This window comes from Scyliorhinus torazame, chromosome 9 (assembly GCF_047496885.1).
Source record: "Scyliorhinus torazame isolate Kashiwa2021f chromosome 9, sScyTor2.1, whole genome shotgun sequence".
Lineage (NCBI taxonomy): Eukaryota > Metazoa > Chordata > Chondrichthyes > Carcharhiniformes > Scyliorhinidae > Scyliorhinus > Scyliorhinus torazame.
Window position 1 is genome coordinate 265559737 of NC_092715.1, and position 26723 is coordinate 265586459.

Genomic DNA, 26723 nt, shown 5'->3' on the forward strand with positions numbered 1-26723 from the left:
GCCCCACATAGACTCCGTCCCTCTGTACCATCTCCACTCCATTTCAATATTCGCTGCCCAATATAGTATAACAGGTTGGGCAACGCTAGGCCACCTGACGGTCTATCCCATTGTAAAAGAACCCTATGGACCCATGGGGTCTTCCCACCCAAACAAAAGACAAAATCATCTTATTGACCCCCTCAAAGAAAGATTTTGAAAGGAAAACTGGAAGGCACTGAAACAAAAATAGAAATCTGACTGAACCCTCCCTGCCAAAGTCTATGGGAGGTTATCTCATCTCTTTACCTTCTCCTTCACCGCTTTAACCAGGTCCCCCAAATTTAACTTCTGCAGCGAGGCCACCAGACCTCCAATAGTGGGGACAGTGGACACCCTTGTCTCGTGCCTCTCGGTTTCCCAAACTTTGAGCCGTGGAACCCCTCGTAACCTCGCACGAGCATCAGGGAACCGCAAGGATTCTCATAATGTCAATGCTCCTTGTATGGCCACGAAATAGGTGCGAACACAGAAATCAAACATAAGCAAGTCTTTCTCGCTAGGAACGTGTTGTTTGGTAATAGGTCTCACCCTTCATCGTCGCACGCACGTGCGCGCACAGGCAATTTAGCGCGCCAAATCTACCCAACCTGCACATCATCTTTGGACTGTGGGAGAAAACCGGAGCACTCGGGGGAAACCCACACAGACACGGGGAGAACGTCCAAACTCCACACGGTCACACAAGGTCGGAATTGAACACAGTTCCCAGGTGCTGTGATGCGGCTGTGCTAACCACTGTGCCACCGTGCCGCCCATGTGTTTGGCTCTTCCCGGCATTGTTCTTTAAATTTGGAATAATTAGAGTTAAGGTCGCTCTGGAAGACAAGGTGACATGACCAACTTCCTAAGGCTCTCCACCGCTCTCGATTTTAAGACTTACTTACCTTAGCCTACGCTTTTGACCAAACGTTTGGTCAGCTGTCCTTGTGGCGTGTGTCAATTTAATTTGGAAACTTCCTGCAAAAATGCCTTGGGACGTTTCACTGTTACAAATGCAAAGTGGTGGGTCCATAGTCCCACCGGTTCAAATTTCGGCTCCCCACGTTTAAAATAATTATTTCATGGAACGTGGGTGTCGCTGGCCGGGCCAGCGTTTATTGCCCATCCCCCTAAATGCCCCTCGAGAAGCTGGTGGTGAGCTGCCTTCTTGAACCGCTCGAGTCCATGTGGTGTAGGTACACCCACGATGCTGTTAGGGAGGGAGCTCCAGGATTTTAATCCAAGTGAACCCTGGGAGGGAGGAAATGCCAGTTGCGTCCAGGTTTCAATGGGATCTACAACATACTGAAAGGGAAAATCCTGACAAACATCCCACAAATTTGGAATAAAGAACGGGAAAAACAGTGGCGTTGACAAAGTCACGCAGCAGCGGATGCCATTTGGCCATTATTGTCTGTGCTGGCTCTTTGTAAAGAGCTATCTAATTGGTCCCACTCCCCCTGCTCTTGCAAATTCTCTCCAAGTATTTATCCAATTTTCTTTTTCAACATTACGATTCAATCGTCATCCACCGGCCCGTCAAGCAGTGCCTTCAGGATCACAACTGTGCTGCATAAACACATTCTTCCCTCAGTTTCTCCTCCGATTCCTTTGCCAATTATCTTGTCAGAACTTGTGTTTCCCAACTATTGAATTCATTTTGAAATATCTCAGTTACCACGCTTTAAATCCAAAGTTATTGAGCAATCATATGAGCCAGTGGGCAGGTTGATACAACATCTTCGTCTAGCCCACCTTCCTCTCGCCCAAAGCAAAATACCGAGGATGCCGGAAATCTGTCCCGTGTGGAGTTTGCACATTCTCCCCGTGTCTGCGTGGGTCTCGCTCCCACAACCCAAAGATGTGCAGGGTAGGTGGATCGAACACGCTAAATTGCCCCTTAATTGGAAAAAATGAATTGGGTACTCTCAATTTATAAAAATTAAAAATAAAATAAAAACACGTCGGGGCTGGGGGAGAATACCGCCCATTCAAGTCTCTCATCAGAACAAGATTGACCTGAAATGTTTCTCTCCATAAATGCTGCCTGACCTGCTGAGTATTTCCAGCACTTCCTGTTTTTATTACATTTGTCTAGCCCTTGGACGAAATCGCTCCATCAGTGGCGAAGGAGATCACTGTTCTTAGTAATGTTTCTGCAGGATATCCCTTCATGGTCAGGTATCTGAAGAACTCTCCTATTCTTTGATATCGCTACAGGAATCTTTTACGTCCACCCCTGTGATGACACGCATAAAGCAAGTTTGTACATAATGTTACGCACAACCTCCGACCACTAGATGGCAGTGTGAACCCACCACCTGACCCTGTGGCTGCGGAGTTGGGAGTAGGTGGGGTTGGAGGATAGACGTATTTCACAGCAGCTCTACAATAGTTAGTGAGTGTTAGTAGTTTATTATTTTATTGATCCTAGTTACCACGCAGTTGTTTCATAAGAAATCATTTAAAAGTAGATGTTCTGTAGATCATCGTTCACTTCGGCCAGTCTACAGAAAGTGACACACTCGAGGGAACAGACTGAGCCGTGGTTTAAGATCTCATTCGAGAAAGGGCATTTCCTACAGTGCAGCACTCCCACGGTACACCTGGTGTCAGCCTGGATTTTGGGCTCAAATCTCTGGAGTGGGAGTGGAACCTTCTTGACGGAGAGGCAGCGGTACCCACAGAGTCACACCCACTACTCATTCTTTTTCTAAATCACACGTTGCATGTCTACTCGAGCTCCCAGCCGTCATCGAGTCCACACCGTCAAAATGGAGGTTGTTCCCACCGCCCATGCGCCACAAACTTTACTCACTGCAGTAATCCATCAGCCGGGCCTCCGTCCAAAACATCAGAGATAATAATGGAGGTTTCACCATTCTCAAAGTTGGGGTTATCTCTTCCTCCAGACACCGCTATGCCAAAGCCCCTCTTAGAGTCCTAAACAATTGGGGAAGAGGGGGAAAAAAAGTTACATTTGCACAACATTTACGTGCATTTGAAAAACACACTTATAACTAATAGGAAAAAATCTGCAAAAAGATTAAGAAAAAACCAATAATTTCAGGCACTGAATAGAAATCACTGCAGATGGCGGATATTTTTTTTTCTAAAATCTCAATAAACAAAAGGTAACTGTTGGGGCTAGCCAGGAGCTAATTAAATTGGGTAGCGATTGATTTATCTCAACACTGTCCAGGAACCTTTCAACTGGAACCCATCTGACTAGCAGCTTGATCACTTGGTTATGGGTGAACCCCGTATTGGGCCACCCTGACTCAAGATGGAACATGACACAGTGGTTAGCACTGCTGCCTCACAGCTCCAGGGTCCCAGGTTCGATTCCCGGCTTGGGTCACTGTCTGTGCGGAGTCTGCACCTTCTCCCCGTGTGCGCGTGGGTTTCCTCCGGGTGCTCCGGTTTCCCCCCCACAGTCCAAAGATTTGCAGGTTAGGTGGATTGGCCGCTCTAAATTCCACCTTATTGTCCAAAGATGTGCAGGTTAGGTTACGGGGATAGGGAAGGGAGTGGTGCAGGTACATTAACAGTAACGGCGTTCAAAAGGCATCTTGACAAATACATGGATAGGCTGGGTATGGAGGGATACGGCACGAGGAAGTGCTGAGGATTTTGGCCACGGGTGGTATCATGACCGGTACAGGCTTGGAGGGCCGAAGGGCCTGTTCCTGTGCTGTATTGTCCTTACGGTGGGCTGAATGGCCTTCTGCACTGGAGGGATCCGACTGCAGGATATTTTTTCAATGGAGGGTTCCCATGGGAGCATGGATTGGACCCACCCCACCGTTCAGTTTGATCACCCCGAATCGGGTCAGAATTTGACGGAAAAAGGGAAGCACTTACTTTCTGTAGAGTCACAGTAAACTGCTCCCATATCATCTCCTCCATTACTGTGGTCTGTGGAAAGACAATAACACTCTCAGCTTAAGCATAACATGGCAGGAGTATCAACAAAACATTAACAGGACATTAACCCAATTGGTCCATGTCAATATTTATGCTCCACCCAGTTTCCTCCGACCCCACTTCATCCTACCCCATTAGCATGTCCTTTTTAGCTTCCCGTTTATTCACTTCACCCTCTCCCGGTTAGTTAGTTCCACATTTTCTTCACTCTCTGGGTAAAGAGGTTTCTCTTGGATTCATTTTTGAATCTCAGCGACGATCATTTGGACCCATTTCTGGTTTCCCCAACAAGTGGAAACATCTTCTCCATACCTGCTCTATCAAACCATTTTAAGGTCGTTTATTGGGCCACTTCCCAAACTTCTCTTTTCCCAGGGGAAAGTTGCAGCCTCTTCGGGCCCCCCCACCTCGGGGTCGGACCCTCCCCTCCTCTCTTCCCCCCCCCCCCCCCCACAGGCCACCCCCCGACCCTTCCACGCCGAGCTCCCGCCGGATGAGAGCAGGTGTGGACGGCGCTGGAGGGACTCGCGTTTTTACGACGGCAGCTCGGCCCATCCTGGGCCGGGAATCGGCGTGATGGCTGCGCAGAGCGGCCCCCGACCGGCGCCGCGCCAATGCCACCGATTCTCCACTCTGCGGTGAATCGCGTGCCGGTGGCGTGGCGCGATTCGTGCCGGTCGCGGGGATTCTCCGGCCCGGCCCTGGGCGGAGAGAATCCTGCCCCTGGGCTGAGAGAATCCCGCCCCTTATTTGCATCTTCCCCAATGCCTTCATAACCTTCAAACTGGACAGTGCTCCACGTGTGGTCTCAACAAGATTCTGTACAAGTCTACTATAACGTCTCGGCTTTTTGATTCTCTTCCTCCAGGAGTGAACACACATGTTAAATGTTTCTTATTAACCTGCATCACAACTTTTGAGTAGATGTAACTCCGGATCTCCTTGTACCCCATTTAGATACGCATTTTCTAAGGAATATGTACGTGGTCTCCTTATACTTCCTACCAAAGTGTATTACTTCTAATATCATGGCATCCCCCATTTCAAAACTGAAATTCTCTGCCCAAATGTAGTGCTGAGCATTATCGATTCTCTCTACATTAGCTGATTTTAGCAAACCCAAACTGTTTTGAGACAAGTGGAAAACAGTTAGTCCCATGTGCTTAATGCTGGGAGTGGCCTGGGAATAATGCCCGCCTGCGGCTGTTGAGCACAGCGCTATGCAAAGAAACAGCCTTCACACCAAAAGACGACATCTATAGGGTTTATTTTGGGTCCTCACCCCATTGAACTCTCCCACACAAGGTACATATCCCAGTGTGCTGCTGTCTCAGCATAGTGCCATCAACCCAAAAGCATCCCATCATCCCAAAAGACAATGGGAGGGATTCTCCGTCCGGCCGTACCCGTTTTCTGGTGCGTCGCGCCCCCCGCCGGCTATGGGATTCTCCGTCCCGTCAGCCGGACAACGGGGTTTCCCATTGTGGGCACCCCCCACGCCGTCGGGAAACCCCTGGGCGTGAGTGCGCTGCCGGCGAAGCAGAGTATCCTGCCGACAGAGAATCCCACCCAATAACTTTTCTTGCAAGCCGGTATGAACCCCACTCCAGAGACCAGAGTACAGACTGACCCTTCCAGGGCAGTGTGGCATTCCCTCAGTACCTTCCATTAAACAGAGGCCCCCATCTGGCCCCTCAGGGGAATGTAAAGCATCCTGTCACGTATTCAGGCAGGTTCTCCTCGATATCCTGCTCAGTATTTATCCTTCCACCAACATCACTAAAAACAGCACATCTGGTCATCACCACATTACCGTTTCTTCAGTTTTAGTTGGGTACATTACAAATTAATATTCGTATTCTGCCAACATTTGTATGGCTAGAGTTTGCTAAACGAGGCTTGAGCGGCTGAAATTGTAATTCTTTAAAGAAAATCCAATTAAAGGGCAATTTAGCGTGGCCAATCCACCTACGTGCACATCTTTGGGTTGTGGGAGTGAGACCCACGCAAACACGGGGAGAATTTGCAAACTCGACACGGACAGTGGCCCACGGTGACACAGTGGTCAGCATTGCTACCTCACAGCTTCAGGGTCCTGGGTTCAATTCCACCCTTGGGCGACCGTCTGTGCGGAACATAGAACATTACAGCGCAGTACAGGCCCTTCGGCCCTCGATGTTGCGCCGACCTGTGAAACCACTCTAAAGCCCATCTACACTATTCCCTTATCGTCCATATGTCCATCCAATGACCATTTGAATGCCCTTAGTGTTGGCGAGTCCACTACTGTTGCAGGCAGGGCATTCCACGCCCTTACTACTCTCTGAGTAAAGAACCTACCTCTGACATCTGTCTTATATCTATCTCCCCTCAATTTAAAGCTATGTCCCCTCGTGCTAGACATAACCACCCGAGGAAAAAGGCTCTCACTGTCCACCCTGTCCAATCCTCTGATCATCTTGTATGCCTCAATTAAGTCACCTCTTAACCTTCTTCTCTCTAACGAAAACAGCCTCAAGTCCCTCAGCCTTCCCTCAGAAGATCTTCCCTCCATACCAGGCAACATTCTGGTAAATCTCATCTGCACCCTTTCCAATGCTTCCACATCCTTCCTATAATGCAGCGACCAGAATTGCATGCAATACTCCAAATGCGGCCGCACCAGATTTTTGTACAGCTGCAACATGGCCTCATGGCTCCGAAACTCAATCCCTCTACTAATAAAAGCTAACACACCCTACGCCTTCTTAACAACCCTCTCAACCTGGGTGGCAACTTTCAGGGATCTATGTACATGGACACCGAGATCTCTCTGCTCATCCACACTGCCAAGAATCTTACCATTAGCCCAGTACTCTGTATTCCTGTTACTCCTTCCAAAATGAATCACCTCACACTTTTCTGCATTAAACTCCATTTGCCATCTCTCAGCCCAGCGCTGCAGCTTATCTATGTCCCTCTGTAACTTGTAACAGCCTTCCGCACTGTCCACAACTCCACCGACTTTAGTGTCATCTGCAAATTTACTCACCCATCCTTCTACACCCTCCTCCAGGTCATTTATAAAAATGACAAACAGCAGTGGCCCCAAAACAGATCCTTGTGGTACACCACTAGTAACTGGACTCCAGTCTGAACATTTCCCATCAACCACCACCCTTTGTCTTCTTCCAGCTAGCCAATTTCTGATTCAAACTGCTAAATCACCCTGAATCCCATGCCTCCGTATTTTCCGCAGTAGCCTACCATGGGTAATCTTATCAAATGCTTTACTGAAATCCATATACACCACATCAACTGCTTTACCCTCATCCACCTGTTTGGTCACCTTCTCAAAGAACTCAATAAGGTTTGTGAGGCATGACCTACCCTTCACAAAACCATGTTTACACGTTCTCCCAGTGTCTGCGTGGGTTTCCTCCGGGTGCTCCGGTTTCCTCCCACAGTCCAAAGGTGTGCAGGTTAGGTGGATTGACCATAATAAATTGCCCCTAGTGTCCAAAAGGATAGGTGGGGTTACTGGGTTGTGGGGATGGGGTCTGGGCATGGGGGCTCTTTCAGAGCGTCGGTGTAGACTCGATGGGCCGAATTACCTGCTTCTGCACTGTAGTTATTATATGACGCGGGGCCGGGATCGAACCCAGGTCCTCGGCGCAGTGAGGCAGCAGTGCTAACCACTGCACCACAGTTACGCCCCTGAAATTGTAATCCTGATAATGTAAACCTATAAATACAACAGATGTGGCCACTTACATACACCAAAGAGCTGGCGAGCGTTCCAGGATGTGTGTTGTATGTGGGATCCTTTACAAATTTACTGCTAACATACAGTTAGTGTTATATTGTTGGAAATGTGACAGTTGCGTGTTTTGGGATGTCCCTAGGTCATGAAAGGTGCTATATAAATGCAGGTTCTACCTTTTATTTTTTTAAAATGTGAAAAGAAATTCCACCAAGATTTGACCATTGAACTCTGTGCACTTGCAATGCCCTTTCAATGACACCACACTACCTGGGGTTTGAAAACCACTCCATTAGAGCACGGCATTTTCACCATGTGGGAATCCACGAGTTAAAGAACAAAAGTTGCAAATGCTAACAATCCGAACCATAAAATGCTGGAAACACACAGATGACCAACATTTGTGAGAGATTAAAGGGAGCGTCAGTTTTGGGCAGTGTCGTTCCAAATTCTCTTCAATTTTACTGCACAGGAACAGGCCGTTCCAATTGCTCCGTGTCGGTGACAATGATCCACATGAGCCTACCCCCAACCCAGACTTTGCACCTCATCCTGTCAACCCACCCCTCCCTCCTCACCCGGTCAACCAACCCTCAGCACATCACCCCATCAACCCACCCCTCCCACTCCACCCCGTCAACCCACCCCTCCCTCCTCACCCTGTCAACCAACCCTCAGCACATCACCCAGTCAACCTACCCCTCCCACTCCACCCCGTCAACGCACCCCTCCCTCCTCACCCCGTCAACCCACCCCTCCCACTCCACCCCGTTAACCAACCCTCCCACTCCACCCCGTCAACCCACCCCTCCCTCCTCACCCTGTCAACCAACCCTCAGCACATCACCCAGTCAACCTACCCCTCCCACTCCACCCCGTCAACGCACCCCTCCCTCCTCACCCCGTCAACCAACCCTCAGCACATCACCCCGTCAACCCACCCTTCCCGCCTCACCCCGTCAACCCACCCTTAGCACCTCACCCCGTCAACCCACCCTTAGCACCTCACCCCGTCAACCCACCCTTAGCACCTCACCCTGTCAACCCATCCCTCCCACTCCACCCCGTCAACCCACCTCTCCCACTCCACCCTTCAACCCACCCTTCCCGCCTCACCCTGTCAACCCACCCTTAGCACCTCACCCCGTCAACTCACCCTCAGCACCTCACCCTGTCACCCCACCCCTCCCACTCCACCCCTCCCACTCCACCCACTCAATCCATCCCTCCTGCCCCACATAGTCAACCCACCCCTCCTGCCTCACCCGGTCAACCCACCCTTAGCACCTCACCCCCGTCAATCCACCCCTCCCGCCCCATATAGTCAACCCACCCCTCCTGCCCCACACTGAGAATCCACCTTCTCCTCCTTGCCCCCAGTAAGTTAATCTCTTTTCCCCTCAAGTGTATCTATGGTATACAATTACTCATTGGGGTAACAAATTCCACATTCTCAGCCAACAAAGTTTCTCCCAAATTCCCCACTACATTTATTAATTAATATTGATCACCAGAGGCTCGTACTGTTAAGGATGAAAGAAATGTTAAATGTTCCCGATCAGTAGGTGCTACCTAACTGCAGAGGTGCTTCCAGGTCACTGTACTCACGGCAGCGGCAGAGGCGGCCTGTCATTAGCCAACGGCGAGATCGCCCAATCCCGCCGCTGTCAACGGGGTTTCCCGTTGTTCGCTACCCTCCGCCGTCGGCAGAACCGAAGATCATGCGGGTGGGAACAACCGGAATATCACGCCCGTAGAAACTGCGCTCCAATTCAAACCTTTACCCAAAGCGACCAGTGGAGGTTGGTATTGTTGCAATTTCTTTACAGCCGTATCCCTCCTAGAACATCGAATGTACAGCAGACAAACAGGCCATTCAGCCCATCTGGTCCACGTCAGTGTTTCTGCGCCACACAAGACCCTCCCCCGCCCCTTCTCATTCTCAACTGCACATCTTTCTATTCCTTGCTCCTTCACTGGCATATTTTGCTCTCTCTTTAAGATATCTATACCGTTCACCGCTTGGGTTAGCACACCATCCTCAGGGAAAATAGATGTATTTGAATTCATTATTGGATTTTGTGACCATCTCATGTTGATGGTGGCTACGTTTAGACTTCCCCCACAGAAACTGCTAGGTGTATATCTTCAGCACTTTATCCCTCTTACTTTGGCTCCGTTCCTAGCTTTTAACATCTTCGCATTTCCGCACTGTGCAAGACAGAAAATGAATGGAGTCCATGATGGTCGACTGGACGACAAACACATTCATAGATACCACCTCCTCACTCGACAGAGCTTCGTTCAAGTGTCACAGCTGAGGTGGTACACAACAGACAAAAAACAAGAGGCGAGCACAAAGGTTTCCTTCAAGATTACGTCTTTTTAAAAATGCAAACTTTTAGACCTATCAGGTGCCAAAAATATATAATTCACCAATGCGTGTGCAATCTTTATACAAAAACCCCAAGTATGGCCCATTCTTGTCATCGTTCCCAGTAACCAGATATTTTATTCTGTTTAGATGGTAAATGACAAAGAATCTGAGGGAAGACAAGGGATATTTTTTTTCCATAAACACCAGTGTTGATCTGAAAGTCGCTGTCTGAAAGGGCAGCAGAAGCAGATTGTAGAATTTACAGTGCAAAAGGCCATTCGGTCCATCGAGTCTGCACCAGCCCTTGGAAAGAGCACCCTACTCAAGCCCACACTTGCACCCTAACCCTGTAACCCCACTTAACTTCGCCTTTTTGGATGCTACGGGCAATTTAGCGTGGCCAATCCACCTAACCCACGCATCTTTGGACTGTGGGAGGAAACCGGAGCACCCGGAGGAAACCCACGCAGACACGGGGAGGATGTGCAGACTCCGCACAGACAGTGACCCAGTGGGGAATCGAACCGGGGACCCTGGAGCTGTGAAGCAACTGTGCTAGCCACTGTGCTACCGTGCCGCCCTAATAGCAGATCTAATAGCAACTTTCAAAGTGGGCATTGGTGAGTGATTGGGGGAATTTATTCACCGACATGGGGCAAGAGTAGGGTGAATGGGACTCATTAGATAACCCTTTCAAAACAAAAGTCAACATCCATACGATGGACCAAATAGCCTCCTGTGCTTTCTGATTGATACAATAATCCATCGGGTAAAGTTGGTTTCCAACTTGGCAAATCCGACACGCACGCTGACGATGTTAAGAAAAGCTGTGCACATATTTTCAACTATTAAGAGTTTGGCTAAAAAAAAAAAAGATGTGTCACATTACTTGCAAGCTGATGCTGTCTGTGCAAAGAAAAAAAATAGTTGCCATCACAACAATTAATCTCTTAATTAGGCATTGCACCAGTTTAAACTGTCGCGGATGATCGCCAGGCAGAATGTTCAACTTAAACAGGCACCAGCAACCGTTAACAGGACAGAAAGAAACACAAACTACAGACAATGGCAAATGAAATGTTCGCAAAGCGGAGGAAGGCAAGAGACTCACAAGGCCGCTGTAGAGCTTGAAGGAATGCATCAAATTGGCCCATTTTCTCTGCAGCGTTTGCATGGACTTCATACTGAGATGCAACGTTGCAGTGGAGCGATCACCTCCAGCTATAGTCAGTCCCAGCCCCGGGAATCATCCATTTCCAGAAATCATTGAGCTAGATTATGTAAGCTTTAATACACTGCCGCCCTACATGGAGCGCAAATCCTGCCAGTTGCAATTGTACTGGGGAGGCAAAACAGCTCATTCAGGACACAAGTCAGTCGCAATCGCAACCTTGGCCGCAACACTGAATTTAGGACATTTTACACTGTACATACTAAGTAGGGGCTACGCTGTGCAAGGATGGGAAAAAAAATAATGCTCTTCTCTTCCAATGTTAATGCTCATCTCTTCCAGATACACTACCTACTCGTCGTTCAACTCAAAATGGAACCTGTTTTTTTTTTTAAATCCACAAAGATTTCTTTGGGGGAAAAAAAAAGAGTAAATCTCAACAGTATTACAATGAGTGGATTAAGTGTGTGAATCAGAGGAATGAGCCAGGGTTCTATATATTAACCATTCACTACCGCCTTGGTCGATTGAGGCTTGCACAATCCCCCAGAAATGGTGTTCTTCTCTTCAAAATTAATTCCCGTCAACAAACATTCCATTCAACACCTAACAACGTGAACTTTTAATCTTGCCAAGTGGCCAGTTCAGAAGCTGGTTTTAAAACCATGAGCTACCACAGCAGATGAGAAGGTCTGCTAAGTAACAAACGTGAGGAAAGAATGGAACATAGAACATACAGTGCAGAAGGAGGCCATTCGGCCCATCAAGCCTGCACCGACCCACTTAAGCCCTCACTTCCACCCTATCTCCGTATCCCAACAGCCGGGATTCGAACCCGCAGACATGGGGAGAATATGCAAACCCCACACGGACAGTGACCCAGGGCCGGGATTCGAACCCGCAGACACGGGGAGAATGTGCAAACTCCACATGGACAGTGACCCAGGGCCGGGATTCGAACCCGGGTCCTCAGCGCTAACCACTGCGCCACATGCCGCCCTGGCCTTGAACATTCTAACAAGAGCTCGGCTGTTGAGGCCGATTTCAGGAAGCACCAAGGCGTGGTATAGGAAATCTGGGACTCTTGCCCTTGAGTGGAGAGATGCGCTGGGGGAAATGCTGCAAGATTCAAAGCTAGATTGATTACTTTTTCTTCCGGAAAGGAATCTCGAGATACTGAACCAAGGCAGGTTAACAAAGTCAAGATACGGACCAGCCACAAACTAGCAAAATGGGAAACAGACAGGACAGGCACAGTGGCACAATGGCCTGACACTGCTGCATCACAGCTCCAGGGTCCCAGGTCCGATTCCCGGCCTGGGTCACTGTCTGTGCGGAGTCTGCACGTTCTCCCCGTGTCTGCGTGGGTTTCCTCCGGGTGCTCCGGTTTCCTCCCACGGTCCAAAGATGTGCAAGTTAGGTGGATTGCCCATGCTAAATTGCCCCTTAGTGTTCAAAGATGGGCAGGTTTGTTTATGAGGGTACGGGGATAAGGTTGGTTGGGCGGGGCAGCACGGTGGCGCAGTGGGTTAGCCCTGCTGTCTCACGGCGCCGAGATTCCAGGTTCGATCCCTGCTCTGGGTCACAGTCCGTGTGGAGTTTTCCCATTCTCCCCGTGCTGAAATGAAAATGAAAATCGCTTCTTGCCACGAGTAGGCTTCAATGAAGTTACTGTGAAAAGCCCCTAGTCGCCACATTCCGGCGCCTGTTTGGGGAGGCTGGTACGGGAATTGAACCATGCTGCTGGCCTGCCTTGGTCTGGTTTAAAAGCCAGCAATTTCGCCCAGTGAGCTAAACCAGCCCCTGTGTTTGCGTGGGTTTTGCCCCCACAACCCAAAGATGTGCAGGGTAGGTGGATTGGCCGCGCTAAATTGCCCCTTAATTGGAAGAAATGAATTGGGTACTCATGCCCTCCTTCGGCACTGCAGAGATTCAATTCCGGGCTCGGGTGACAGTCTGGGAGGAGCTTGCACGTCCTCCCAGTGTCTGCGTGGGTTTCCTCCAGGTGCTCCGGTTTCCTCCCATAGTCCAAAGATGTGTGGGTTAGGTGGATTGGCCGTGCTAAATTGCCCCTTGGTGTCCAAAAGGTTAGGTTGGGTTACTGGGTGAAAGAGATAGGGTGGAGGCGTGGGCTTAAGTTGGGTGTTCCTTCCAAGGGCCGGTGCAGACTCGATGGGCCGAATGTACTTTAAATTCTATGGTTCTATGATTCTGCAAGCCTACTTGCGACAACAATAAAGATTATTATTCTATTCTAGGAGGGGCAAAATCATCTCCTTCTGTCCCTATTTCTCTATTAAAAAATACTATATTGCTGGGTCACATTTGATTAAGTCGATCATAAAGCTCCCACATGTTTCTAGCCTTTCTTTCCAAGCCCCGACAAACAATCTTTGTATTGCTGCACAATCGGCACATTAACATGCTGCCGCTGTCCCATGTTGGCCAGACTTCACCAACTTTCTGGAAAGCACGAGCTACCAGAATTTAAACAAAACAGGTACCTCAAAAGGATTGTCAAAACGAGAAAATGGAGAGGAGGGGGTCGAATAACGCATCAGAAATCTAAGCAGCACCAGGTTTTCCTTGGTTTGGGGGAGGGGTAAAATTGTACCAGCAAAGATCGAGCGCTGAGCAGAGGGCAGACATTTACCAAACAGCAACAACAAAAATCACTGCACATTTGGAACTGTTAAACTAAGCAGCGCAATATTAATAAAGTTGATGTAGAAGAGTCTTACTCGCCATCATAAACAAAGGCCGGTATTTTCCATCCCATCTCGCCAGCAGATTCGTCTGGGCCCGAAGGCAATGCCCCCGCGGTGGGTTCCCCGGCCACGCCCCCCGCGGTGGGTTCCCCGGCCACGCCCCCCGCGGTGGGTTCCCCGGCCACGCCCCTCGCGGTGGGTTCCCCGGCCACGCCCCCCGCGGTGGGTTCCCCGGCCACGCCCCCCGCGGTGGGTTCCCTGGCCACGCCCCCCGTGGTGGGTTCCCTGGCCACGCCCCCCGCGGTGGGTTCCCTGGTCACGCCCCCCCGTGGTGGGTTACCCGGCCACGCCCCCCGCGGTGGGTTCCCCGGCCACGCCCCCCGCGGTGGGTTCCCGGGCCACGCCCCCCGCGGTGGGTTCCCCGGCGAGCAACGCAAACGGCCATTCACTTAGCCGATACCGCTTGTAAAATACTGCCTAATAGTGAGTTCCTGCAGTGCACCTTGTACATGGCAGACACTGCTGCTAACGTGCGTCGGTGGTGGAGGGTTTGAATGTTTGTGGACGGAGGAGCAATCAAGTTGCTTTGTCCTGGATGGTGTCGAGCTTCTGGAGCTGCACCCCACCCAAACAAGTGGAGGGTATTCCATCACACCCCTGATTTGTACTTTGTAGATGGTGGACAGGCTTTGGTGGATCAGGAGGTGAGTTACTAGCAGGATTCCTAGCCTCTGCTTAGCTCTTGTAGCCACAGTGTTAATGCGGCTCGTCCAATTCAGTTTCTGGTCAATGGTAACCCCCAGGATGTAAAGTAAACAGCAGCGAACTGCAATGTAATCCCCACAGCAGAGTGGAATCAGGCTGGGTGGCTCGGTTTGCACCCAGCACAGACACTATGGCCCAAGTGGGCTCTTGTTGAGCCATAAACGTCCTATGATTATAGCGACTAGTCAATTACTGTTTTTAATTTTTTTTCCCAAAATCTTTTTAATTTAAAGTATCAGGTTAATTTTATTTCCAATTAAGGGGCAATTTAGAACATAGAACATACAGTGCAGAAGGAGGCCATTCGACCCATCGAGTCTGCACCGACCCACTGAAGCCCTCACTTCCACCCTATCCCCGTAACCCAATAGCCCCTCCTAACCTTTTTTTGAACACTAAGGACAATTTATCATGGCCAATCCACCTAACCTGCACATCTCTGGACTGTGGGAGGAAACCGGAGCACCCGGAGTAAACTCACGCAGACACGGGGAGGATGTGCAGACTCCGCACAGACAGCGACCCAGCGGGTAATCGAACCTGGGACCCTGGCGCCGTGAAGCCACAGTGCTATCCACTTGTGTTACCGTGCTGCCCACATTGTATGTTTTCAAGAAGCAGTTAGATATAGGACTTTGGGCAAAGGGGATCAAAGGATATAGAGGGGAAGCGGGATTAGGTTGTTGAGTTGAATGATAAGCCATAATCACAATGACTGGTGGACCAGGGGCAATGGACCAAATGAGCTCTTCCTGCTCTTATTTTCTATGTTTCTATGTAATCCCTTCCCACACTAAGAGCAGGTGAATGGCCTCTCCCCAGTGTGAACTTGTTGGTGTGTCTTTAGCGTGGCCAATCCACCTACCCTGCACATCTTTGGGTTGTGGGGGGGGGGGGGGGGGGGTGAGACCCACGCAGACGCGGGGAGAATGTGCAAACTCCACACGGACAGTGGCCCAGAGCCTGGATCGAATCCGGGCCCTTGGCATATTAACCATTGTGCCGGCCGGCATATCATAGAATCATAGAATTTACAGTGCAGAAGGAGGCCATTCGGCCCATCGAGTCTGCACCGGCTCCTTGAAAGAGCACCCTACCCAAGACCACACCTCCACCCTATCCCCATAACCCAGTAACCCCATCCAACACTAAGGGCAATTTTGGACACTAAGGGCAATTTAGCATGGCCAATCCACCTAACCTGCACGTCTTTGGACTGTGGGAGGAAACCGGAGCACCCGGAGGAAACCCACACAGACACTGGGAGGATGTGCAGACTCCGCACAGACAGTGACCCAAGCCGGAATCGAACCTAGGACCCTGGAGCTGTGAAGCATTTGCGCTATCCACAATGCTGCCCGCTATTACTTAACTCCGGCTACCCGCCCTGGTTCTGAAACTCGATCCCCTATCTAAATAAAAATCCATCACACTCACATTTAAATTGAGCCCCAGGCTCAAAAGGCTTTTTAAAATACATTTTTCAAAGGGAGTGGGAATATGGAGATCGAGTAAATAATCCACTTTAAATTAATAAGTTGCTGTAACAAAATCAGCCTCATAAATGCACAGTAATATTGCAAAAAGTAGTTTAAAAATAAAATGGGAGAAAATCAAGAAAAAAAGCATTTTAGTGGGGGACATACGTCAAGACCAATGCTGCAGCACACAAGTGGGTTGTCACATTCATTCAAAAGAAAAGTCAGGAAAGAAAAAGGACCCTGTATTCTCAAAAAGGTCACCCAAAACTAATAATGACCCAAGCACATCGTGAGCCCATTAAAATTGCAATGCTAGGGTGTGTTTCGGGACCACAAACACACAGGCGATGAATCATCAACCATTCCTAAAGCCACAAATAAACATCGGCCACCGATAATGAAACATGTTTCACCTCAGCCACTGAACTCACTGCCATGCCCTTTCCAAACCGGACTGGGGCCATTTTAATCTTCCAAAGGTCTGCCGATCAGATGGCCAAGTGAAATGAAAATCGCTTATTGTCACCAGTAGGCTTCAAATGAAGTTACTGTGAAAAGCCCCTAGTCGCCACATTCCGGCGCCTGTTCGGGGAGGCTGGTACGGGAATCGAACCGTGCTGCTGGCCTGCCCTGGTCTGCTTTCAAAGCCAGCGATTTAGCCCTGTGCTAAACAGCCCCTGAAGTGAAGTAATGGCGGTGGCAAGTAGCTCATGGTGAACCGAGCGGTGTCTCGATTGGCTTTTAATGCTGTGGTGACAGGGTCAGGCGTCAACTAACTTTTAAAAAATTTAATTCACGGGATGGCGGTATCGTTGGCTCGGCCCTTGCCCATCCCGAATTGCCCTCGAGAAGGTGGTGGTGGGCGAGCTGCCTTCTCGAATCCCTGCAGTCCATGAGGTGTAGGTAGACCCACTGTGCTGTTAGGGGGTGAATTCCAGAATTTTGGTCCAGCGACAGCGAAGGAACGGCCGATATATTCCCAAGTCAGGATGGCGAGTGACTTGGAGGGGAACCTCCAGCTGGTCAGGAAGACCCAACAAAACACGGTTTAGAAAGTACACCATTAAGCCTCAGCTGGAGTACTGGATCGAATTCTGGGCCAGCACTCGAGAGAGGGCGTCAAGACCGTGTGCAGGAGATTTACATCAAGGTTAGAACATAAGAACACAAGAACTAGGAGGAGTAGGCCATCTGGCCCCTCGAGCCTGCTCCGCCAGTCAATGAGATTATGGCTGATCTTTTGTGGACTCGGCTCCACTTTCCCGCCTGAACACCATAACCCTTTATTCTTCAAGAAACTATCTATCTTTACCTTGAAAACATTCAATGAAGGCACCTCAACTGCTTCACTGGGCAGGGAATTCCATAGATTCACAACCCTTTGGGTGAAGAGGTTCCTCCTAAACTCAGTCCTAAATCTACTTCCCCTTATTTTGAGGCTATGCCCCCTAGTTCTGCTTTCACCCACCAGTGGAAACAACCTGCCCGCATCTATCCTATCTATTCCCTTCATAATCTTATATGTTTCTACAAGATCCCCCGCATCCTTCTAAACTCCAACGAGTACAGTCCCAGTCTACTCAACCTCTCCTCGTAATCCAACCCCCTCAACTCTGGGATTAATCTAGTGAATCTCCTTTGCACACCCTCCAGGGCCAGTACGTCCTTTCTCAGGCAAGGAGGCCGACCTCAGGCAAGGAGGCAGCACAGATCAGGAGAAATGTTTCTACGTTGCAGAATATGATCTGGAATACATGGATTTAAAAAGGCTGGTGAGAGCAGGTTCAAAATCAACTTTCACAATATGTAAGAATCCTTCCTGTTTATTTTCTCTGTTGCCATTTTCTTTTCTTTTATCATTTTTGGTCCGTGGACCCATTTTCAGAATGTGCTTTTAAGCAGAGGACGCAGGCTGAAGCAGCCTAAGTCAGGACAGTGTGTTCCGAGATTTTGTATTTTGGAGAGGAGAGACCAGACTCCTCGGCACTGAGTGAATCCCAGGAACCAGCTTTGGAGGGAGTCGGTGATTGGTTCCTGCTTTTTGAGAGAACTGGGCAGAAGTGTTTAGACCTTGGAAGTGAACGGGAGTCTCTCTCTCTCTCGCTGCGAAGTGAACAAATTGCTTCACTGTTCTAAAAACGGCGAGGGCCTGGCACATCTTTGCTGAAAATTTGAACTAATCCTGAATCTAAGTAGACAATCTTGCCAGAGAAAAAATATCTGACGCCTAGAAGGAAGCACCCACTGAAATAAAAGCTTGGACTCCAGAAAGATATTGACTGGAAGCCACCCTAGGGCATCAAAGATCCTTTAATTATATGGAGAGGGAATAGGGGTAGTGACAAAAGGGGAGGGGGGTTGGGGAAGGGGTATTAGATAGTCAGTTACATTTCTCTGTCAGTTTGATTAGAATACGGAACATAATAAAAAGTTACTAGTGTTAAACTTACAAACTGGTGACTGCAGTTTATTGGGGTTCAACCAAGGTCCTCAATTATTTTAAAATAACATCTAATTTCCCTCGTGTCGCTACTCCGGGTCAAGTGCGGCTGGAATTGACGGCGCGCTAGCCCAGGGGGGTCGTGACACATACCTTACACAGAAAGGCAAGATCAGGGCCAGAGGAAGTAATTGGCTAGCTCTTTCAAAGAGCCAGCAATGGCGCAATGGGCCGAGTGGCGTCCTTCTGTTCTGTATCATTCCCCGGCAGGGGAAAATTAAAAGACATTAGCTAATGCTAAAACAAAAACAAAAAAACTATTGTAACAAAACAACCCACTGAAAACAGGTCGAAACAGTTCCTGGTAACACCTCCCATGAGTTTTAAAGTAAACAATGATTTTGTTTAAAAGGCTTGCAAGCTGATGCCATCTTGCTAGATGTGGTTAGCTTCTTGATGCAAGTGTACTCAAGCCACTTGCCTTTCCTCATACCATCACCGCCCCATGTTTAAACTTAAAGCTACCTATATCCATCAAGAACAAATGGAACCTAGTCTTGTAATGAACCGCTGTACAAAGACCTGAGAGTGAATCTCATTCGAGAACGCAGATAAGTCCACAGCCAACATTTATCAAGAGTCTGAGGCAACAAGCCAAAGCTGCCTGGAATCCTATTAGATCCGCCGATTCTTTTTTTAAGTGGCTATTCCGAAGAGGTTCTGCAGTTAATTTTTTTTTACATACTTGACACAACGCGGACGTATTTTACTTGGTATAAAAGGAATAGTCCGCAAGATTCCAGAGGGAGAACAAAAATCGGCCTCACACCTGTCCCTCAGTTGTTCAAAAATCTCTAGCATAAACAGATCACAAACAAGGAGCTTTCAATGGATTATTCCACGTGTAGGGTAATTTGAAGTTTTTAAAAAAGATCTTGTTATGCCCCCGCCATATTGGATTAGAAATCCTATCCGGTATAACTGATAACTTGAAAGAACTTGCATTTATATAGCACCTTACTCCCTCAGGGTGCCCCCAAAGCACCTGGCAGCCATTGAGGTTCTCCTGAAGTGCAGTCGCTGTTGTAACGTAGGAAGCCTAGCCTCCAATTACTGCACAGCAAGCTCCCAAAGCAATGTTGGACTGCGGCATAAATATTAGCCAGAACATTAGCATTAAAATTTGTAACATGAACAAAAAGCATTTCCATCTTACAACCAGGTTCTCCCTGGCCTCCTCCAGGTGCCTGAAGGTCACCAGTTTAAACTGGCGATAGTACAGAAAGAAGCCATTGCGAAACATCCATAGGTACAAACGCATGGAAAGTCCTGGGATCCTTTTAAACCAATCACTTCAACGCTCCTTGCAAAACTCTCCAACCTGTGACAAACAGTAGATCATGCACTGTATGCCAACACTACCCAGTTGACAGGGCAACACGGTGGCGCAGTGGTTAGCACAGCTGCCTCACGGCGCCGAGGTCCCAGGTTTGATCCCGGCTCTGGGTCACTGTCCGTGTGGAGTTTGCACATTCTCTCCGTGTCTGCGTGGGTTTCGCCCCCACAACCCAAAGATGTGCAGGGTAGGTGGATTGAACACCCTAAATTGCCCCTTAATTGGAAAAATGAATTGGGTAATTTATTAAAAACACTACCCAGTTGACAATAACGCAGCCAAACCGGTTGAATATTAAGCTGGGGACATCTGGTGGCGACATTAGGTGGAGGACGCACGTTCCCACTAGAGTTCTGAGCTTTGGGCTTATTCACCCAGTTATGGGGGAACTTTTATATGAGCTGTCCTCAGTAAAGTTTTGGGAATTAGAGAATGTCGAAATCCCAACGGAAGAATACGGCACAAAGAGGAACGAACGCTAGTCCGCCCGAGGGCCTGGGTTTAGTATGGAGTTCTGAGGGAGGGAGGACGGTGGGAGTAAGCTTGCCAGGTGGGGCTGCGCCCATTATGGTGGACACGCTGGCCGAGGTGATGGCGGTGGAGTTTGCTCAGCATTTTGAGCGGCACGGGAAGGAGATACACTGGCGGGGGATACACTGGCCCCGATAAAGGAGGCTTCTCGGATATACGTCGGAGATGGTGAGGATCAAGGAAGGGGGTGGAGGAGGCATCATCACAGCACAGCGCCCAGCTCACCTCGATGGGAGAGGGCCTGCGGAATGTGGAGGAAAGTAATAAGGGGCTGAGAGCCAAGGTGGAGGACCTGGAGAACAGGTCACGGCAGCAGAATCTTCGGATTGTGAGACTGCCCGCGAAGCTGGAGGACCCGAGGCCGAATGAGTATTTTTTGGGGATGTTGGTCAAATTGTTTGGGGGGGCGCGGTCTTACAACACCAGGTTAAAGTCCAATTGGACTGACTGTGCTCACCCCAGTCCAATGCCGGCATCTCCACATCACCAATGAAGAAGGTCTCAAGATGGGCCAGAATCGGGAGGTAGAGGGGAAGGCAGTGGTATCCTTATACACCAGGACGTCACGGTGGAGCTGGCCTTTAACAGGGCAAAGGCAACACTTTACAAGAGTGATTGCAGTTTAGGGTAGCCTACCCGGCGAAGCTGAGAGTTACATATAACTCCAAGGACCATTTCTCCGAGCTGGCAGAGGGTGCGGAGGTGTTGGCGAGGGCTGAAGGACTGGGACTGAACAGAGTTGGGACTTTGATTTATTACCGGTGATTGCGAGGGGATGGTGAGATAACGTGTTGGGAATTTCCCCCTTCCTTTGGGGTTTAATTTGTGTGGTTGTTTAGAAGGGTTGGTTTCACACAGTGGTTAGCACTATTGCTTCACAGCGCCAGGGACCCGGGTTCAATTCCCGGCTTGGGTCACTGTTTATGCGTGGGTTTCCTCCGGGCGCTCCGGTTCCCTCCCACAAGTCCCGAAAGACGTGCTGTTTCGTGAATAAGACATTCTGAATTCTCCCTCAGTGTACCCGAACAGGCGGCGGAGTGTGGCAACTGGGGGATTTATTGCAGTGTTAATGTAAGCCAACTTGTGACGCTAATAAAGGTTTTTATTATTGTGGGGGGGCTCTGTTGGATGTCTTTTTAGATGGAGTGTCAACCTGCAAAATCCTTCCGACATGTGCCAATGGCAGGAGGCAAGGGGGGGGGGGGGGGGGAATCCTGGTCACGCATGTGATGGAAAGAACATCGGAGTTCCTATCCGTAGCTCCAGACTATAGCAAGGACGTAAAAATTACACATTTTCACGGCAACTCCCATGAACTGCAAGACACCTCCACTGATTTCAGTTCCCTCTCCAACACGCCACACAAAACCACAATGCAACTTGGACTGGAGTTTCAAACCCTGCATCCCATCAACCCATAACAAATCGCTTGCTTCCATCCCATCTCAGCTCTGACACTCGCCACACGATCTCAGTCACATTTCGGATCACCTCCACAAACCCCGATTCACTCAAACAGACGGGGCTGACCATTATCCTGTCCAGTGTTTGCTCTTCCAGCTGCATGAACTCCCACTCCTCCAACGCACTGCTTTAAAAAAAAACCTCGCCTTCATATGGTCGGCGTTTGCCTTGCACTCCCCTACCCTTGCACAACCTACTCGCATTACTTACATTGCTCAATTGCCAGACTGGATTTCTGTCCATCCTTGCTTTCAACCATCTTCACTTCACTCCGTCAAATTGTTCAGCAAATGCTCTCTTGACCTTTGAAAGTTTCCTTATATTCTACCTTTTCAAACAACATTTCAACCGCCTCTCCCAACTATGGCTGAACATTTATTCCTTTTTAGTTTTGCTTTAAGGCACCTTGAAATCTCCTATTATATAAAATACCAACGGTCATCTGGCATATCATTTGCAGTACAGAAACAGGACATTCTGCCCAACAGATCTATACTGGGTTTTCTACTCCACACGAGCCGCTCCTTTCAACTTATCAGTTTAACCTTCTATTGGTTTTTCTCCCTCTACATTATCTAGTTACATCTCTAAATGCAGGTGGGTGGTTTGTCTCAACCACTCCATGGCAGCGAGTTCCACATTGTCACTACTCTCTCGCTGGGTGAAGACGTTCCTCTTGAATTTCCAATTGGATTTATTAGGTGACAAAGCCATAAATATAAGTTGGAGTTTTCGTCTCCCCAAATCTTCTCTCCGTCTGCCAGCCACTTCACCTCTCAACACGGTTGCCGGTTTAACATCCAAACACGAGGTCTGAGAGAGACACCAGCAGTGCCGGGGGCACAAGTTAGACATGTTGGTGCTCAGCATTCCACATCCAACCTCTAATCCTGGTGCGACATTTAATACGGATTCCTGCCTCTCAGCCTTGTCCTTTATTGGTCTACCCAAGGATCGAATATTGCGAAGGAATTCCAAAATGGCAGCATAGTGCCATATTTACTTATCCAAAATATCAGCGGCAAAATAATGACGTTACAGTTCAAAACCAACATTCACTCACGTTCCAATGCCGCAAGAACAGTGATTTCAATGGCATTCACCATCAGTCGAGCACAAATTGTCCAACTCAGGAGGAGGACGCGATTCCCCAGGAATTGTAAATCCCCACAGGTTTCCTAAATAGCGTGCCCTGCCATTAATTAACCTGTTGCAACATCAGTCCACATTCCCTCCCCACACGTTTCGAGAATTTGCTGAATTTCGCACCCATTAAACCTACCAATGTAAATCAGGGCTGTTACACAACAGTGCAAGGTTCCTTTTAACAAAAAGGTTTATTTGTCCTGCAATGCTGCTCGACCCCCTCCTAACAAGAAATGGAACAGTTCACACCGCAGTGTTCATTTGTACAGGTAGAAAGTTGTCCTGTGGAGTGAAGGAGAAAAAAGAGACGGGAAAGAAAAGTAAAAACATTTTAAGTTTAAAGATCCCAACCTTTCTTTCCCTCACTACTCTGTCTGGACCCGTCTAATTTACCAGATTTTACCTCTGTTATTTCTCAGGATCTTTCTCAAAGCTTAGAATGTAATTGGTTAACGAGATATAGACTGTTGGTCACTGTTCCAAGGCCTGATGTGTCGTTCCCAGCTCATACCCACAGAACAAATAACTGGAAGAGTGAGTGAATAGATCACTCAATAGACTGCAGAAAATAGAGGCATGGGATTCAGGGTGATTTAGCAGTTTGGATCAGAAATTGGCTAGCTGGAAGAAGACAAAGGGTGGTGGTTGATGGAAAATGTTCAGATTGGAGTCCAGTTACTAGTGGCGTACCACAAGGATCTGTTTTGGGGCCACTGCTGTTTGTCATTTTTATAAATGACCTGGAGGAGGGTGTAGAAGGATGGATGAATAAATTTGCAGATGACACTAAAGTCGGTGGAGTTGTGGACAGTGCGGACGGATGTTACAAGTTACAGAGGGACATAGATAAGCTGCAGTGCTGGGCTGAGAGGTGGCAAATGGAGTTCAATGCAGAAAAGTGTGATGTGATACATTTTGGAAGGAATAACAGGAAGACAGAGAACTGGGCTAATGGTAAGATTCTTGGCAGTGTGGATGAGCAGCGAGATCTCGGTGTCCATGTACATAGATCCTTGAAAGTTGCCACCCAGGTTGAGATGGTGTAAAGAAGGCGTACGGTGTGTTAGCTTTTATTGGTAGAGGGATTGAGTTTCGGAGCCATGAGGTCATGTTGCAGCTGTACAAAACTCTGGTGCGGCCGCATTTGGAGTACATAGAACATAGAAAATACAGCACAGAACAGGCCCTTCGGCCCACGATGTTGTGCCGAACCTTTGTCCTAGATTAATCATAGATTATCATTGAATTTACAGTGCAGAAGGAGGCCATTCGGCCCTTTGAGTCTGCACCGGCTCTTGGAAAGAGCACCATACCCAAACTCAACACCTCCACCCAACACCAAGGGCAATTTTGACATTAAGGGCAATTTATCATTGGCCAATTCACCTAACCCGCACATCTTTGGACTGTGGGAGGAAACCGGAGCATCCGGAGGAAACCCACGCAGACACGGGGAGGACGTGCAGACTCCGCACAGACAATGACCCAAGCCGGAATCGAACCTGGGACCATGGAGCTGTGAAGCAATTGTGCTATCCACAATGCTACCGTGCTGCCCTTAAGAACAAATAAATCTACACTATATCATTTTCCCGTAATCCATGTACCTATCCAACAGCTGCTTGAAGGTCCCTAATGTTTCCGACTCAACTACTTCCACAGGCAGTGCATTCCATGCCCCCACTACTCTCTGGGTAAAGAACCTACCTCTGATATCCCTCCTATATCTTCCACCTTTCACCTTAAATTTATGTCCCCTTGTAATGGTGTGTTCCACCCGGGGAAAAAGTCTCTGACTGTCTACTCTATCTATTCCCCTGATCATCTTATAAACCTCTATCAAGTCGCCCCTCATCCTTCTCCGCTCTAATGAGAAAAGGCCTAGCACCCTCAACCTTTCCTCGTAAGACCTACTCTCCATTCCAGGCAACATCCTAGTAAATCTTCTTTGCACCTTTTCCAGAGCTTCCACATCCTTCCTAAAATGAGGTGACCAGAACTGTACACAGTACTCCAAATGTGGCCTTACCAAAGTTTTGTACAGCTGCATCATCACCTCACGGCTCTTAAATTCAATCCCTCTGTTAATGAACGCGAGCACACCATAGGCCTTCTTCACAGCTCTATCCACTTGAGTGGCAACTTTCAAAGATGTATGAACATAGACCCCAAGATCTCTCTGCTCCTCCACATTGCCAAGAACTCTACCGTTATTGTGTGCAATTCTGGTCGCCGCATTATAGGGAGGATGTGGAAGCATTGGAAAGGGTGCAGAAGAGATTTATCAGAATGTTGCCTGGTATGGAGGGACGATCTGATGAGGAAAGGTTGAGGGACTTGAGGCTGTTTTCGTTAGAGAGAAGGTTAAGAGGTGACTTAATTGAGGCATACAAGATGATCAGAGGATTGGATAGGGTGGACAGTGAGAGCCTTCTTCCTCGGATGGTGATGTCTAGCACAAGGGGACATAGCTTTAAATTGAGGGGAGATAGATATAAGACAGATGCCAGAGGTAGGTTCTTTACTCCGAGAGTAGTAAGGGCGTGGAATGCCCTGCCTGCAACAGTAGTGGACTCGCCAACACGAAGGGCATTTAAATGGTCATTGGATAGACATATGGACGATAAGGGAATAGTGTAGATGGGCTTTAGAGTGGTTTCACAGGTCGGCGCAACGTCGGGAACCGAAGGGCCTGTACTGCGCTGCAATGTTCTATGTTCTAATAGATCCAGGTGAATGGATATCATAAAATATTAAAATACAAAATATATATAAAATTAAATCTCACAATTAGGTGTGTACATGCACATACATTACAATTCCATCCAAAATAAAACCCCTCCTATCATCCTTAAAAACACAATCTCCAACACAGCTTTCAATCACTCGTGCTAATCGCCCCTCGCCCTCCAGCAGCCACTTTCCATTGTCTTCTGTAAGGCACCCTGCTGTGCTTTACATTAAGGGCATTATCTTAATTAAAAAGCTATCTTGTTGCACTCAAGTAAATGCGATTTTCTTTTTAATTTTCCAACAGATAACATGCACAAGGCGCAGGGTAGACCATTCAGTCACTCGAGCCTGCTCTCCCATTTAATAAGATCATGATTGGTCGGATAGCGACCCCAAATTTGGGTCCTGCCTACCCCTGAACCTGTCACCCTCTTGCTAACCTATGCTTACCAGGAATCTATCCACCTCTGCCTTAAAAATGTTCAAAGACTCCACTTCCACCACCTTTTCATGGAGAGATATCCAAATAATCATGACCCTCATTTTCACTTCACCTCGATGTAGACGGGTGATTCCTACTTGTAGATTCTCCCACAAGAGGAAACATCCTCTCCACACCCGCCCTGTCAATACCCCTCAGGGTCTAGTCTATTTCAATCAAGTCGCCTCTTACCAGCATAAGTAGCTGCCTAATCAGTCACCAGTTTTTCCTTCAGTAATACTAGTGATCTACTGCTGTTTGCACTCATTAATCGTCCCCAATAGTGTCAGATAGTAGCCCAAGTTAAAATAAAGACAGACTAACACTTATATGGAGCCTT

The 26723-nt window shown here is 48.5% G+C and overlaps 1 protein-coding gene across 8 annotated transcripts in view; it reads right to left on the minus strand.

Annotated features, from left to right (window-relative positions):
* Window positions 1-26723, minus strand: part of tjp2a (tight junction protein 2a (zona occludens 2)) — a 184537-nt gene that overhangs the window by 99685 nt on the left and 58129 nt on the right. For 6 of the 8 annotated variants that reach the window (XM_072517406.1, XM_072517405.1, XM_072517402.1 and 3 more), the window contains exons 2-3: window positions 3886-3939; window positions 2840-2964 (exon numbers count right to left, since the gene is read on the minus strand). In XM_072517406.1, coding sequence (XP_072373507.1) covers window positions 2840-2964; window positions 3886-3930 — 170 coding nt within the window. In that variant the 5' untranslated portion in view covers window positions 3931-3939. Of the gene's footprint in view, window positions 1-2839; window positions 2965-3885; window positions 3940-11178; window positions 11324-23305; window positions 23420-26723 lie in introns of those variants that run through there. The other 2 variants (XM_072517407.1, XM_072517403.1) reach the window with 2 other exon arrangements.